At 38.9% G+C, this 16,165-nt stretch overlaps 1 protein-coding gene across 5 annotated transcripts in view; it reads left to right on the forward strand.

The window, feature by feature from the left end:
* The window catches only part of taf1b (TATA box binding protein (Tbp)-associated factor, RNA polymerase I, B), a 78,849-nt gene that overhangs the window by 30,977 nt on the left and 31,707 nt on the right, over positions 1 to 16,165 (forward strand). For 4 of the 5 annotated variants that reach the window (XM_048531127.2, XM_048531125.2, XM_059645616.1 and 1 more), the window contains exons 5-8: positions 4,217 to 4,312; positions 10,231 to 10,360; positions 12,065 to 12,227; positions 14,499 to 14,598. In XM_048531127.2, coding sequence (XP_048387084.1) covers positions 4,217 to 4,312; positions 10,231 to 10,360; positions 12,065 to 12,227; positions 14,499 to 14,598 — 489 coding nt within the window. The remainder of the gene's footprint in view (positions 1 to 4,216; positions 4,313 to 10,230; positions 10,361 to 12,064; positions 12,228 to 14,498; positions 14,599 to 16,165) is intronic. The other variant, XM_059645615.1, reaches the window with a different exon arrangement.

The following is a 16,165-nucleotide window of genomic DNA, read 5'->3' on the forward strand; positions in this document are numbered from 1 at the left end:
AATAAAAATCATTGTACATAATTTTACAACGTTTGATAGATTTCTGATTTTTTTGGTTCTGTTATTGCCAAAATTTTAAATGGCGATTTACACCATTAATCTATTCACATGAAACGTAGCGTTTGAACAGACAGAGTGATATCAATGTTAATGTTACAAATAATGCTTATAAAACAGGGTACTCTTAGGAAACAGGTTAAATCCTTCCAATTAGCATTTAAAACAGGTATATAATTGCTATGTTACCTTGTTGAAGATGTTTAGAATTATCATAGTGTGTTAATTGCTAATAAGTGTTTTACTTTGCATGAAAATCATGAGACATGACTGATTTCTTAAGTGCAGTTATTAAAGGTTTTCTGATAAAAGCAGAACAAAATTCAAAAACCTGTCAGATTTCTGTGTTACAATTGACTCTTAACAAGCCAGAATGAAGATGAAGTGCTCAATATATTTGCAAGACCTGAAAAATGATACTATTTACAAATCAGGAAAGTAGAATGCTCCTGCATAATGTTTTTGTTTCCCACTGTAGAAAATGCTGAATATGCTTGATTTGAGGCATCTATTAATTTTGAATGTTTTTTGATATTCTGTCTGGCTACTGTAAAATGTTAATTAAGCTGTTTGAATGTGTTATTGAACATCTCTGTGGCCATCACATGATGAGGTGCAAATTGAGCCTGGACCTCCTGGCCCAGAGGTAGGTACTCTATCACAGCACCATAAGATCCCCTAAGTAATAAATTAGTCATTCATTTAAACATCATTGTTTGAAGAGGGTAGTGACTAGTTTGTGGTCTGTACTTCAGCTACACTAAGCTTTTGGAGTATTTAAGTGTTCTGGAGCTGGCTTTGACTGTATACATGTTCACAGTAGGACTTATAGTCAACATAGTTGATCAATTAATTAAATTAAAGTTGGTAATGTAGACGTCAAATTTCCCACTTATGCCTTCTTCAAGTCGTTACTGTTCTCTGTTACCTCAGTAGATAAGAAAAGTCAACTGACTATCTTGTATTTGATTCTGTTTTGTCTGAGCTGTTTCACTGCAAACATGCAACAGTAGTTCTCTGTTTTTGAGGAAGGAAATAATATCAGGGTTTCCACTATCCTAAAACAAAGGACTGCAGATACTGAGGATCTGAAATAAAAGCAAGTTGCTGAAGTGACTCACTGGCAGCATCCATAGGGAGAAAATAGCGTTGATGGTTTGAGTCCGGTGATGACTTTTCAGAACTGATAGCAGTTTTTCAGTTAGAACTGATGTGCTGATGATGGGGTGGGGAGAAGGGGAGGAAGGAGAGGTGAGTTGATAGGTGGAGATGGAGGTCAGGGAGAGAGATATGAAAGGGGTAGGCAGACAGGAGATTGTTGATCGTAAAGATAGAAATGAAACTGAATAAGTGATAATGAATTCTAAGAATAGGAGAGAATAGATAAGCTGTGTTAAAAACAACCCATGTCATGAAGGGCCATGGTGTGGGAATGGATTTTAAAAGAAAATCAGAAGGATGGAAACAGGCTGTAAAGTTGTTGAACTTGATGTTAAGTCCAAGAGGCTGCAAGGTCCCCAAATGGAAAATGAGATGTTGTTCTTTGAGCCCACACTGAGCCTTGAAGGGACACTGCAGCAAGTCCAAGACAAACGCTCGCATGGGAACATGGTGGTATGTTGAAGTAGTGGGCAACTGGAAGCTCACGGTCATTTTTATTGAGGGAATATAGGTGTTGTGCGAGACAGCTGTGCAGTCTGCATTTCGTCTCCCCAGTGTAGATGACACCGTGTTGTGAGCAGCAAATAGAATTGATTAGATCATGTAAAGTACAAGTAAATTGCTACATCACCTGAAAGATATAACTGGGGCCTTGGATAGTGAGGAGGGAGGAGATTTTTAAAAAAAGGCAGGTGTTTCACCTTCTGCGATTGCATGGAAAGGTGCCATATAAGTAGGTGTTGGGAATAGAACAGAAATGGACCAGGTTGTCCCAGAAGGAATGATCTCTGCAGTATACCGGCAAGGGGAGGGGAATATATGTCTGGTCGTGGCATCTTAGTGGAGATGGTGGCTTATGATTCTTTGAATGTGAATGCTAATGGGTTGGAAAATGAGGACCTATTGGTGTTGTGGAAGGGAAGAGAAGGAATGAGCGCAGAAGTGCAGGGATGGCTTGGACACAGCTGAGAGCTCTGTTAACAGTGGTGCTTGGGAATCCTTAGTTGAGGAAAAAAGTGGGAATTTCTCAGGCCCCCGTGGAAGGTAGCATAATTAGAACAGATACAACGGGGAGAAACTGGGAGAATGGAATGGAGTCTTTACAAGAAGCAGGGTGTGAGAATGAATAATCCCAGTAACTGTGGGTTTGCAGTGGCCAGCCAATCCCCAGAAATGGAAACTGATGTCAAGGAAGAGAAGTGTCAGAGATTGAGATAGACCAGATGAAGATGAGTGCAGGGTGGAAATTGGAAGCTGAATTGATAAACTTTTGCAGTTCCAAGGGGAGCGGCACCGGTGATGTCATTGATGTACCGGAGAGTTGTGGGGGCCGGTGGGGGTGATTTGAGTAAGACTGGAAAAAGCAATGTTCCATATACCCCACAAAGAGACAACTGTAACTGGGGGCCAGCAGGTAACCATGGCCACACCTTTTGATCTGAAGAATGTTGGAGGTATTCAAGGAGAATTTGTTCGAATTGAGGACGAGCTTGGCCAAACGAAGGAGGGTGGTGATGCATGGGGACGATTCAGGCCTTTGTTTCAGAAAGAAGCAGAGAGCCCTAAGACCATGCTGATGGGGGTAGATGTATAAAGGGATTGCACATCCATGTTGAAGAGGAAATTTTGAAACTGCCATAGACTGTCAGAAGAACCACAGACGTAAGTGGGGAGGAACTGTATTAAAAAAATCAAGTTGTGATAGGAAGAAATAAGTTTCGTGGGGCAGGACAGGAGAAACTGAGCCTGCAATAGGCTGCTGCATTTGGGGATATCTGGGGAGAATGCTGAAGTAAGGGTTGAGGGGCTGTTAGTTTTGAGACTGTAGGATGCGATCCCTGGATGAGATAAAGTTGGTGACTGTCAGACACAATGGCCTCATGCTCAACGGTGGGGTCATGATCCATGGAGAGATAGAAGGAGCTGCCTGCGAGCTGGTGCCAGTGTCCGCAATGTAGAGGTCAGTACACCAGCACCCTTGTAGGCAGGCTTGATGACAAAGTCAAGATTGGATCTGAGAGCATGAACTGCAATCAGCATAGAGGAGGTAGGTTGGAATGGTTGAAGGGAGCAGAAAAATTAAGGCAACTCATGTCAGATTGACAGTTCTTGATGAACAGTTTGAGTATAGGTAAAAGACCAGAGGAAAGGGTCCCAGGTGAAAGGAGAGGTGGGTGAACAGGTCAGTGGATCTGGGAGAGGACTCTTGTCCTAACAAATGAGCACAGAGGCAAAGGTGACCGAAGAAGAGTTCAGTGTCATGTTGTGCCCGAAGTTCATTGAGATGGAGTGCAAAGGGATAAAACTAAGACCTTTGCTAAGTGCTGAGGCGCCGTCTTCACCTTTCTGCTCACCTCTCCTTCCTCTTTTTATTCCGCTCCCCCCATCTGCATCTTTAGTATAAATATCACAATTTCCTAGCTGCTACTGCTGCAGTTCAGATGAAGAGACACTGGATTTGACACGTTAGCTCTGTTTTCTACCCACAGGTTCTGACAGATCTCCTGAGTTTCTGCAGCAATTTCTGTTTTTGTTTTAATGTTTCCACTTTTGTTTGCAATCCTGTAGTTGCTTTTGGAAAATCCGTGTGCACATTGTGATGAGATGTCACGACCTGCAGAGTTGAATAAGCTGTCTAAATTTCTATAATAAGAAAGAGTATTAGGATAAGCTAAGCTACCAAGGGATGACTGGTGTCTCTGGAAATGAATCCTAGCAGGAGTCAATGCATGCCAGTTATCTATCTTTGCATTGTATTGTAAAATATCACTCATAAATTGATGAAAATGGCTCAGGGTGAATTGCTTCTGATTTTCATGGCTTCCTTCCTTCCTGATTTTATGCTGTGAATCTTGCTTGATGTTATGAGATAGTGATCTTAAATGTTATGGGAACATTCATTCTATCTTTCACAGTGCCGTGCAATTGAACACCAGTGTGCTGTTGTTCAGCCACTCCCTGAATTGCTGCAAAAGAAATTGTGCTTTTCTCTTCCCAGGATGAAACTCTGTGTAATATTTGGCGGCGTTATCTGCAAAAAACCCAACAGGCCTACACGAACAAACCAATTGATGTCCCTCACAGAAAAGGGATGGTAGGTCTGATAAAAGAAATTGTTCCCAAGTTGAGTAAGATAACTTGTTCTATACTTTTGCCATTTAGTAGCCTAACCTCAAGTTCATTTGGAATATGACTTCTTTTGCATGTGGAACTTGGAAATATAACCGTGGGAATGTCTATTTGACTCCTTTAATTCATGGTTGTGTATATCCTGTACACAAGCATCTGTCTTGTCCCTGTATGACTGACTTGTTCCCGTAATCCTTTATTTATTTCCTTTCTCTCAGCCAATTATCTAATCTGTCCTTAAATCTTGACATGCCATCAGCATCAATCACTGATTCTAATAGTGCATTCCACAGTTTCTCAACCCACTCTGAAAATGTTTGTTCTACTCTCTCTCCTAAATCTCTTGCGCTTAATGTTATTTTTACAAGTTCTAATTCCAGACCACTCATATTTACACAGTAGTTTTCAATGTAACATGGTTTATGTCTTCCTAAATTTAGACTTCAACATTGATTTACCTCTTTTTATTCTCTAATGAAACTGTTTCATAAGAATTTTTCAAATACTTTTTGAATTTACGTTTCTACATAACAGATAGCAACCTAGGGAGCCAGTGCAGTACCCCTCTGTGGTCCAACCATTCTTCTTTATAATATGCAGTCCAAAACGCAAAACATCTTCCTAAACTTTGTACACATTCAGCATTATATATTGACTTTTGTCTTCTACCATAAAACAATTTTCCATAAGTCTTATTTACATTTATTCATCTATATGGGCACTGTGTGTTACAAGTACAGTATTGAATGCCTGTTCTAATTGTCTATGAAAATGTACACTGCCTTCTTGAAGTGGTGTAGTCTGTGCTGAAGATATTCATGCAGTCCTGTTAGGTGGAGTATTCCTGCATTTTGATACAATGACTGAAGGAAGCACAATATATTATTAGTTGAGGATGGTGACTGTAGCTGGGAATGCAACTTGAATGTGGCAGTGTTACTGTGTGCCTTCTGCTCTTGGCCTTCTCAATAATTGGGGTTATAGGTTAGGGTGGTAATGTCAAAGAAGCCTTGGGAAGTTGCTGCAGCATCTTGTAAAGTTCCATTTGTAAAGTTTTAACTTGAATCAAAATGCATCATTTCATGTTTACCGATATCAAGTTCCACCAGCCACTGCATTACCCATTTCATAATCTTGCAGCTTCATTCAGACTCAATTACTTATTGTTGTCATCATATTATAATAATTGTGATCTTCAGATTTGGACAACACAATGTCTAGCCAAATCCAAGTTAATTAACATACATGATGAACAAAGCCCTATGGAACACTATTATCCATTTGTAGTCACATTAAGAATCTTCTCTTAACTTTAATGTCCTTTCTATTTTCTTCCAATTTCCTCCTTAATCTCATTAATTTTCCCTGGACAGCCCAAGGGCTGTCTATAAATGCATCATATTTTAGCAATCCACCATATCTGTCACCTCCACAAAGAACTGCATTAGTTTTGTCAAACACAATTGTTCCTGTTTTTTTTTTCTAATTATTTTCCTTTTGCATAGATATTTAACAAGTTTCATATTTAAATAGCTCAAAATTTTCACTAACAGTCTTCAAAAACTTCTGTATTATCAAATTGTCATGTAAAATTGTCATGTGTAATTGTCATGGGGTGGCACAGTGGCTGAGTGGTTAGTGCTGCTGCCTCTCAGGACCAGGGCCCCAGGCTCACTGCCAGCCTCAGATGACTGTTTAGAGTTTGCACATTCTCCCCATGTATCCACAGGTTTCCTCCAGGTGCGCTGGTTTCCTACCACAGTCCAAAGGTGTGCAGTGTAGGTGGGTTGGCCGTGCTAAATTACCCATAGTGACCAGGAATGTGCAGGTTAGGTGGATTAGCCATGGGAAATGCAGAGTTACAGGGATAAGGTAGGGGTTTTTCTCTTCTTCCAAGAAACTTTTAAAACTCTATGAAGAGGAGCAATAGTAGTAAACATCTCTCGCATATCTTTCTTCTCATATTTTTGAAGGTTTTTCTCCCGTATTGCTTTCAAACATAAGGAAATCTAAATGTTGGTATTTTTGCCATATACCAAACTGGCCAGGTGGTGCTGGGATAACTTATTTTGTAAAAAAAAATTAACATAGAATCTCTACAGTGTGGAAACAGGCCATTTGGCGCCTCGAGCCTACACTGCTCCTCCAGAAAGCATCCCACCCAGACACACCCCCCAAATCTACTCTCACGTTATCTGAAGAGATGCTTACAACTATTGCTCCTCTTCTTAGTTTTGAAAGTTTTTTTGTAATGTAAGAAAATGCATTAAGTAGATTCTTCCTTTCATAAAAAGCTAAAACAATCCCTTGTGTTGTGTGTCATTTGATTTTGAAGCTCAAAAAAGGTTTATTGTGTTTACTGCTTTTGTCTGATCATAGGAATACCAGTGGAGCTGACGAAATTTTCTGGTAAAGCACAGTGCACACTAATATATGCATCTATTTCTTGTTTTGGTTACATGCATGTCTTTGCATGTTTGGACATGAATCAACAGAAATCCCTACCATTCAGAAACCTTGCAGGTTGATTTCACTAATTGTACTTTTTCCCATCTGAAACAAAGTGCCTACAATGGACTGTGTAGGGGCATAATATAGCCTTTTAAAAAGCAAACTGTGACTATAGAAACTGATGATGCCAGCAGGGCACTTTTTCTTTTAAGTTCTTAGGATTTTAACTATAAACATGATTCACCGAAGAATATTACATTTTTCCCCCCTACAAGATCCAGGATAATTAGTTGATTAAATTGTATTAATGGAACATTTAAATTTAAAAACCAGGTTTCCCAGATTTACCCTAAAGTTGGACCAATGGGTTTGTTGCATCTCTGATTTTTTTTAAACAGTGCATTCTTCTTCTAGTGTGCTTCTACCAACATGTTAAAAAGATATTAATTTGGTGAACTCTGATTTTGTTGAAGCTTAAGTTTTAATTTTTTGAGTTTATCACATCACCCGCAAATATCAGAAGTGGGCAAACTTTCCTTCATGCAACATATTAAATAAAAACACCTGTTCGTAATGCCTGGAGGAACATTGGGGAAAATTACACAGTCATTGCAGAATAGGCAGATTCCATATCAAGTTTACAATCATTCCTGTGTGCTGGACTGAAACAAATAATTTAAACCCAGTTTCTATAAGAAATTTGTATCAGCGTTTGGCATTGATTCCTCGTCACAAAATTGTTTGTGAATGAGTGGGCAACACTGCATATGATAAGCCAAAGCTTGGTCTCTGAAATGGCTGTTCTTGAGCCAGCAGTATTATGAATTTGAATATTTGAGGCTCAGTGTCTCTTCGTTCTTTCTGTTGTGTGAGGATTTTGTACTCGACCATTTGCAACTGAGTCGTCTCACCACTTAGTAACCTTGAAACTTTATCACTTTAATGCCTTTTGGGGCCCATAAACTAACGAAAGTAAGATCTACCAAGATGAGCCTAAAATATTTTCAAGCATTGAGGAATCATTGCAGTACAAAATCACATTCTTCAGTTGTCAAGTTGCAATTTTCTTTTGTTAGCTGTATTCATTGTTAACTAAAGAACATTATCAAAAAGTAACAATTGAATACAGTCGTAATTAACGGTGATTGTACATAATTAGTGGTTTTATTTAAATTTAGGAATTTACTGAGTACACAAAATTTAAATAAGGTGATCAAAAAACAGACTGATTGATTGATTGAAATATGCTTCCTGCACAAAAAAAATCATATGATGCCTAAGAATTTGCATTGCATAAAAACTTGGAATAACTTCAATACATTTTATTGTTGTGGTTATTTTAATGACCTTTTAGACACCAGGATGTCTGTGAAACTGAATGCTGGGTGTGCCTTTTAAACCTAATTTATTCTCCACACAGAAGCATTTATTTTATAAATATGCCATTAATAGCAGTTCTGCCATTGACATTGAATATAACAATGAAAGTATGGTACTACTTGTGGAAGAGGAAATTTGTATTGCAAGTGGTTACTTTGAATATCTGGTTTAGTGGTGGTGCTTGTGCCATCAAGATTGCAGCTTTCTTCGAGGCCAGAGCAAGTGCTGCTGATTGGAAAATCCAGCTCAATATCTATCTGACATGAAAGGTAAATTAGGGAACAGGAATAAATGAAACAAAAGATGAAATTCAACAGACACAATCAAGAAGATTTCTCACCAAACAATCTTTATGCACTTAATTTGTTTTAAGTCTGTGCATGGAGGATTATTCTTTGCAGTAAGTAAACTCCCAAAACGAAGAGATTTTCAGAGATTTGATCTTCTTTTATTACGTCCTGTCAGTTTTTCAAATACTGCGTTTAATAAATGTTTTTAATAAAGTGTTTTGAAAGCAGTTCACATTACAGAAGAGAAATTGTTGGAGGTCTTAGAAAATGTAAAGGTAGATAAGTGTCCAGGACCTGATCTAGTGTATCCCAGGACATTGTCGGAAGTTAGGGAGGAAATTGCGGGGCCCTTTGCAGAAATGTTTGTATCATCTATAACTGCGGATGCTGGACGCCTGGAGACTGGCTAATGTTGTGCCTTTGTTTAAGAAGGGATGTAAGGAGAAGCATGGGAACTATAGACCTGTAAGTCTGACTTTGGTGGTGGGTAAGTTGTTGGAAGTAATGCTGAAAGTGCAGATTTTTATGCATTTGGAAAGGCAAGGAATGGTTAAGGATAGTCAGCATTTGATTTTGAGTGAGAAAAATGTTGTCTCACAAGCTTGATTGAGTTTTTGAGAAAGTAACCAAGAAGATTGACGAGGGCAGAGCAGTAGACTTAGTTTACTTGAACTTGGTGAAGCCTTTGACAAGGTTCCATGCGATAGAGTAATCGGTAAAGTTAGATCACATGGGATTCAGCAGAGGGTTTCTCAGATTAGAGGCCTGTGACCAGTGGTTTTTCACAGGGATCGGTGCTGAGTCCACTCTTGTTTGCTATTTTTCGAAATGATTTAGATGAGAATATAGGAGGCATCTTTAGTAAGTTTGCAGATGACTCTAAAATTGGTGGTATAGTGGACAGTGAAGAAGGTTATCTCTGATTGCAAAGAGATTTTGATCAGTTAGGGACAATGGGCTGAAGAGTGGCAGATGGCAGTTAATTTGGGTAAATGTGAGATATTGCATTTTTGTAAAACAAACAAGGGCAGAGTTATTCAATTAAAGGTCGAGCCAAGGTCTCCGATCCATAATTCTTTGAAGCTTGCATCACGTGTAGACAGGATGTCTAAGAAGGTGTTTAGCACACTTGCCTTCGTTGCTCAGACCTTTGAGTATAGGAGTTGGGACACTATGTTGAGGTTGTACATGACATTGGTGACGCCTCTTCTAGAGTACTGTGTCCAGTTCTGGTTCCCTTTATAGTGGAAGGATATTATTAAGTTGGAGAGGGCTTGGAAGAGATTTACCAGGATGTTGCCAGAAATGGATGTGTTTGACCTCTAAGGAGAGGCTGAATGGACTGGGACTTCTTTTCACTGAGCTGTAGAAGTTTGAGGGGTGACCTTATCGAGGTTCATAAGGAGTGTAGTTAAGGTGAATGGCAGGTGTCTTGAAAGACTAGAGTGGGGGTTTACAAGACTAGAAAGCATATTTTAAGGTAAGAAGAGAAAGATTTTAGAAAATACATGAAGGGCATTTTTTTTAACATAGTGTGGTTCATGAGTGGAATGAACATCCAGAGGGAATGGTGGATCTGACTTCAGTTACAACATTCAAAAGGCATTTAGATAAGTATGCTGATGAAAAATGTTTGGAGGGATATAGGCCAACCACAAACAGATGGACTAGTTTAGTTGGGGGATTATGGTCGGTGTGGACTGGTTGGACTGAACGGTCAGTTTCTGTGCTGTATGACTCTTCGACTTTGTGTTTAAAACAGGTTTCAGAGATGGTTTCTGATTCATCAGAATTGGTGACCAACTCAGATATTTCATGGTCTTCATTAACAGAAAATGATCCTGAAGCTCAAGACAGTAGTATTCAATTAACCAAAGATGCTGTTGTATCAGGTATGGGTCTCTGTCCATATTTAATGATTTTGTAACATTGTATTGTTTTAAAGCTAGACCATTTAATCATTCACTTCAGGTGAGAGTGTTTTGTTATTCCTCCTCCTTTTTCCGGCATAAAATCTCAACATCTTTCTTGCATGCCTTTTCTCTCATCATTCCATTCTGTAGCCATGCACTTTGCAATCACCTCTTTGATGTCATTGCCATTTTATTTTCTTAATTTTTAATAACGTGTGCTAGAGTTCATGTCGATGACAGATTTTAACAGACATCAGTTTGGCACAGGGTGTCATGACACTGATGACGAGACCAAGTGCAATTGTGTGTGATACTGTCTGTAGTAATAAATGTACAATGATCAGATACTGGGACATTATTCTATGGCAAATTCATTCAACCCATTTCAACATTTGTTCTTGTAGTTAAATTAAAAAACAAATCCTACTGTGTACAAGAGGGTCCTGAAGACAATTTCGAGTAATTAGAAGCATTGACCATAAGACGTAAGAGCAGAATTAGGCCATTTGACCTCTTGTCTGCTCCACCATTCAATCATGGCTAATATGTTTCTCAACCCCATTCTCTGCTTTCTCCTCAGAGCCTTTGAACCCCTTACTAAACAAGAACCTATCTATCTCTGTCTTAGAGATACGGCACGGTGGCTCAGTAGTTAGCACTGCAGCCTCACAGCGCCAGGGACCCTGGTTCGATTCCAGCCATGGGTGACTGTCTGTCTGTGTGGAGTTTGCACATTCTCCCCGTGTCTGCGTGGGTTTCCTCCGGGTGCTCCGGCTTCCTTCCACAGGCCAAAGATGTGCAGACTAGGTGGATTGGCCATGCTAAATTGCCCATAGTGTTCAGGTGTATGTGGGTTATGGGGAATGGGGATGGGTTTGGGTGGGATGCTTCAAGGGGTGGTGTGGACTTGTTGGGCCAAAGGGCTTGTTTCCACACTGTAGGTAATCTAATCTAAACACACCCAATGAATTGGCCTCCACAACCTTCTGTGTCAATGGGTTCCACAGGTTCACTATGCTCTGGCTGAAGAAGCTCCTCCTCATTTCAGTTCTAAAGGGTCTTCTGAGGATGTGCCCTCGAGTCCTGGTCTCTCCTACTTTTGGAAACTTCTTCTCCACATCCAGTCTATCTCAATGCTGTGTAATTTTACAATCAGATAACCCCCTCATCCTTCTAAACTCCAAGTAAAGGCCTGATGTTCAGTGGTAAATTGTTGTAAAGGGAAACCTGGATGTGAGGCAGTTCAAGTGAATTGCAGATTGGTGTACCAACTATGTTTCACCAGGTTGGTATAGGCTATTTTGCATCCATAATATTCTACGCCGTCAAATGCTAATTTAAGTTGTATAACGGAATAAGCCTGTGTACAGGTTGTCTGTCTTCTATTATCATAGCGCTATAATTTTATTTAAAAGCTGGAAATAGAAAATGCAATGTAGTGTAATGCTTTTTGAATATGAGGCAACGTGATTCTGTAGCCTCATTAAGCATCATATGATAAATGTTGGTGATTTATTTTTTGAACAGCCTAAACCTAATTTCAGCTGTCTTGCTAAAGTGAGGTGTTGAGGCAAACCAAGGGAACCTCTCTAGTCAGGTGGTGAAAGAATTATATGGGAATGTTTCAAAGATTGAAAATAAAAGGATTCAATGCAAGTATTGTGATATGCCTCCATTTTTCAGAGGATGAAGCAACATCTATACGGTCAGGATCTATTGATGGCAGCCTATATCAACGAGCTACTTACCGTAAAGAACTACTGATGACTATGCCTTTGACACTGGCACTTTGCTATCTGGCACTGCTTTGGCTTCGAGAAGCAATCACTCTTGCAGACCTCCTACGGTGAGACAGCGACATTTGAGTTTCAATTTTTTTGATGTTGTATGGCATTATTAAATAAGTTTACTGCATCAACTATTGACTCTTCTTCCTTAATAAGTTAACAGATGTCTTGTGGCATTATTCACCAATCAGTCGGATATTATACTTCTTGAAGACCAGAGATATCTCATTATGCGATGCACAATGTATAATTCTATTACTAAAATAGGATTGTGTCGTCGCTGACCTAGTACCGTCTCTAAACTTGAGATCATTCACAATCTGCTATTTTCATTTCTCTCTCACACCCATTATTTTCAGTTAGTTTTCATCCAAATATTCATTTGCACTCTTATTCCAAAACCGTGGTTAAGCAATATTTCGGGCACCTATTTATGACCCTGTCAACTGGTGAGAGATACAGAAACTGTAGAATGTTCCACAGGAAGACCTGTAAATTAACATGCAGTATAAAAATCTTTGAAAATCATGATTGACTCAGAGGTATAGTTTCCATATTTATTTTGTACAGTTCCTCTAAATATGTTTTAGTCTGGTTTTCTCAAATTTCACCTTTTCAATGCTAAAACATTTTGTCCTATTCTTTCACCTTTCTGCTGTTAGACTGATGTTAGGCTCGACTATAGCATGACCACTGTTTCCAAAATGCTCTCAAACCAGCCTTTCACCAAGCCCTTACTGCTCCATATTATTAAATCTAAAAGTACTTTTTGCTTGTAAATTATTTAACCATTTGAATCATTAAAACATCCATGTTCATTTACTTATTTTATCCAGTCTAGTTGTCTGATGTGGTGACTTTGAAGTCACTCGCAATAATTGTATTTGATATCTTGCACTTCTGTTGTTTAAATGTAAAATTCCACATTGTTCTTGAAATTCTTTAGCAAATCGTGGGTTTTACCAATCTGTTAAGTTTGGCTTGTGATTCTGATTGCATGTCAAAATGGTAAGGCATCTTTGTCTCTTTTCGATAACTGATGACTTGCAGTATTTTTCAAATGTGTTCTGATAAAATTTGTTTCTTTGATAAAACAACAACATTTTATCCCTTCATTGTATGCTACACCCTCTTATAAGCTTAATTGGTTACCTATTTTCTTTAACAGTGCACCTCCCATTTGTCCATGATTATTGTGGTTCTCTTTGTTCCGTGTTTTAGACTTTTCTTTAGTCTTTTAGTCTTGAATCCTTCCCTGTATTCAAATGCATCCTCTCTGCAATCTGATTTCAAGATACACATTTAATTAGTTTTGTATTAGCTAAGGATTATACTGATGCAGCAATCTAAAACTTGCTTACCAGAAGCAATCATGAAATCGCAACCCTTGTAAGCACTGTATCATTTTATTTCCTGTGTTTTTGTTTGTGAACTGAAATGGGAAAAGGATTGCTTTAAAAATTGAAGGTTATGAAAAAGATTGCTGCACTTTTGAAAAGCATGTTATTTGGCACTGATTGTAAGAGCTGTTTACACTGTGCTTGTTCAAGCAATGGAGGGATGTCTGTTTGCTGCTGAGCAGAAACCAAGGGGTACATACGAATGGAGAGTCAACTGATGACAAGTGGATTATTGGTCTGGGGAAATAGTGACACATTGTCAACGGCAAAGGCCTTTTGCCTGCCAGCAACTGTGACTTGCTGTCAGTTGCTGAACTGCTTCTGAAAATGAATGTTTAGGTAGAAACCATTGAGCTCAGGAAATGAAGAGGTTGTTGCTTGTGAGTCCGAGCGGGCTATGCTCTCCTGAGCTGCACTCCCATCTTCCTTCCACTGTAAACTTCAGCTCACCCAAAACTTTGCTAGCCATATCCTAACTCACTGCTATCCCCATCAGCCATCACCATGTGTTCATGAACCTACGTAGGTCCCTGGAAGAGAAAGGTATATTAAATTTAAAGATCTTGTTCTTGTATTCAAATCCCTCTGTAGCCAAATCTGTCTTAACTCAATAATCTACTTCAGCCCTCAGAACTGTTTTACCTGTCTCCTTTTCCCATATTTATCTGTTGGTACACGTGCATTTGCAAATGCTTCATTCTTGATGGCAAATCACTGTTCTAGAAAATTATCCTGACACTTTGACTATCCCTTAACCAATTAAATCAATAACACTTTCCAACAGTAGGATGGTAGATGTTAGTTGAATGTATTTATATCCCTAAGGTCGGTCATCATTTTACATGAATTAAGTATTTGGGAATGCAGCTCTTTATTCTGGAATCTATTCAGTTACTTTTTCTTAAAAGATATATTATTTGTTTGAAATAGATTTGTTTCAGATCAACAGATACCATATCTGAATGCCTTCCAGTATTTTCCTGAAGAAATGAAACTATATGGACCCGATATCCGTATCTTTCAAGTACAGGTAAAGACTTGTATTTGAACTAAAAATAATTTATACATGCAATCTAATTATTATAACTAAATATACAATACAATTATAGAAACTGAAAAAGGAAGATTAAGAGGAGATTTGACAGAGGTATTTAAATTCATGAGTGGTTAACTTATTTTTGCCTATGACATCTTACAGCCTTATGAGTCTAAATCCCAATTGGACAATGCAGTCATACCAGTAGAGAGTACCTAACTAGAAGTAGATTCTCAAATAGTTTGACAAAGTACTTCAATGAGATGAGAGCAGATTACCAACTGGCCAGTGGCTGGTTTCCCCAGCTTGTCAACGGTGATGACTTCAGCACCTCTCTAGTTTGGTGGGGTGATGCGAGTTAAATGGAATTTTTCAAAGAAGAAATTAATTTGTCACATCTGTTAGGACTCGCGGTTCTTCAGGAATTCAGGACGTTTGTCGTTGACGAGGGATCCAGTCAGCGTAGGCAAGTAGAAACCATTTCAACTGGTGGAAAGATCGAGAACAATGATTTACATGATTTGACATGTGGAAAGTCGTTTTTCTGCAGCAAGTGCAATCTGGAATGTGAGAATGTGATGACAGCAGACTCAATAAAGGCATTCAAGAGGGAATTTAGATTGTTATCTGAAAAATGAGAATGTGCGCTGCTATGGGGAATAGGTGGGGTTGGAGAGCTCATGAAGATGCAACAGCCAATAGGCCACCTCCTGTGCTGCAACAACTGTGAGAGTCTGAATTTAGAAATGGATTAATACCTATTTTTTAAAAAAAAACTGCAGGGCCACAGAAAATGCAGAAGAGTGGGACGAGAGGTCCTGTTTTTGCACATGGTCTGTTACAAACACGACAGGCCAAATGGCTTGTCTGGAGTGCTGTATTATTTGTGATTCTACAACACAGCGATATTGTCAAAGTAGTCCATTGTTCAAAATCTATCTCTGTGATTCTGTGGATTGGACCTTGCTTTGGGTAGAGAACTGAAAGAGAGTTTCATTTTCAACTGAATAAATTATTATTTGATTTAAAAGCTTTAAAAATCAGAAAACCCGACATGATAGAAACAGGAGAAAGTTTTAACATCAATTACAAAGATGCTAGATCCGTTCACCATTTATTATGTGGCTTTAAAAGTTGGAGTATAAGTAAAGCAATAGAAGACAAGTTCCAGGAGTAATTGTCTCTAAGACGTATGATGAAGATTAGTTGGGCAACACACACATCCTGAATGAGGATGTTTTGAGAATTGAAGGTGCACACGATGATCACCAAGTGACAGCTATAATTCTTTGTGCACGTATTTAGTTGGGCCTGACCAGATCACCTTGGAGTGACTGACAAAATTGAAAGCAGCAGAACAAGAGCGAGACAAAGGAGGTGGTCCAACAGTTTGAGGCAGAATGGGTGCTGTGGCTGAGAACAACACCTGGATGTTGGCTGCTGTCATGTACAGTGAGGAGAGTTTTAATGGTCAATGCTGTAAGACATGGCATCTCTGGAAGAAGAGTATAGCATTCTTCAAGTCAGCCTTGTATCTTACCACATTATCAAAACTTCATTC

The sequence above is a fragment of the Stegostoma tigrinum genome, chromosome 4 (assembly GCF_030684315.1).
Source record: "Stegostoma tigrinum isolate sSteTig4 chromosome 4, sSteTig4.hap1, whole genome shotgun sequence".
NCBI lineage: Eukaryota > Metazoa > Chordata > Chondrichthyes > Orectolobiformes > Stegostomatidae > Stegostoma > Stegostoma tigrinum.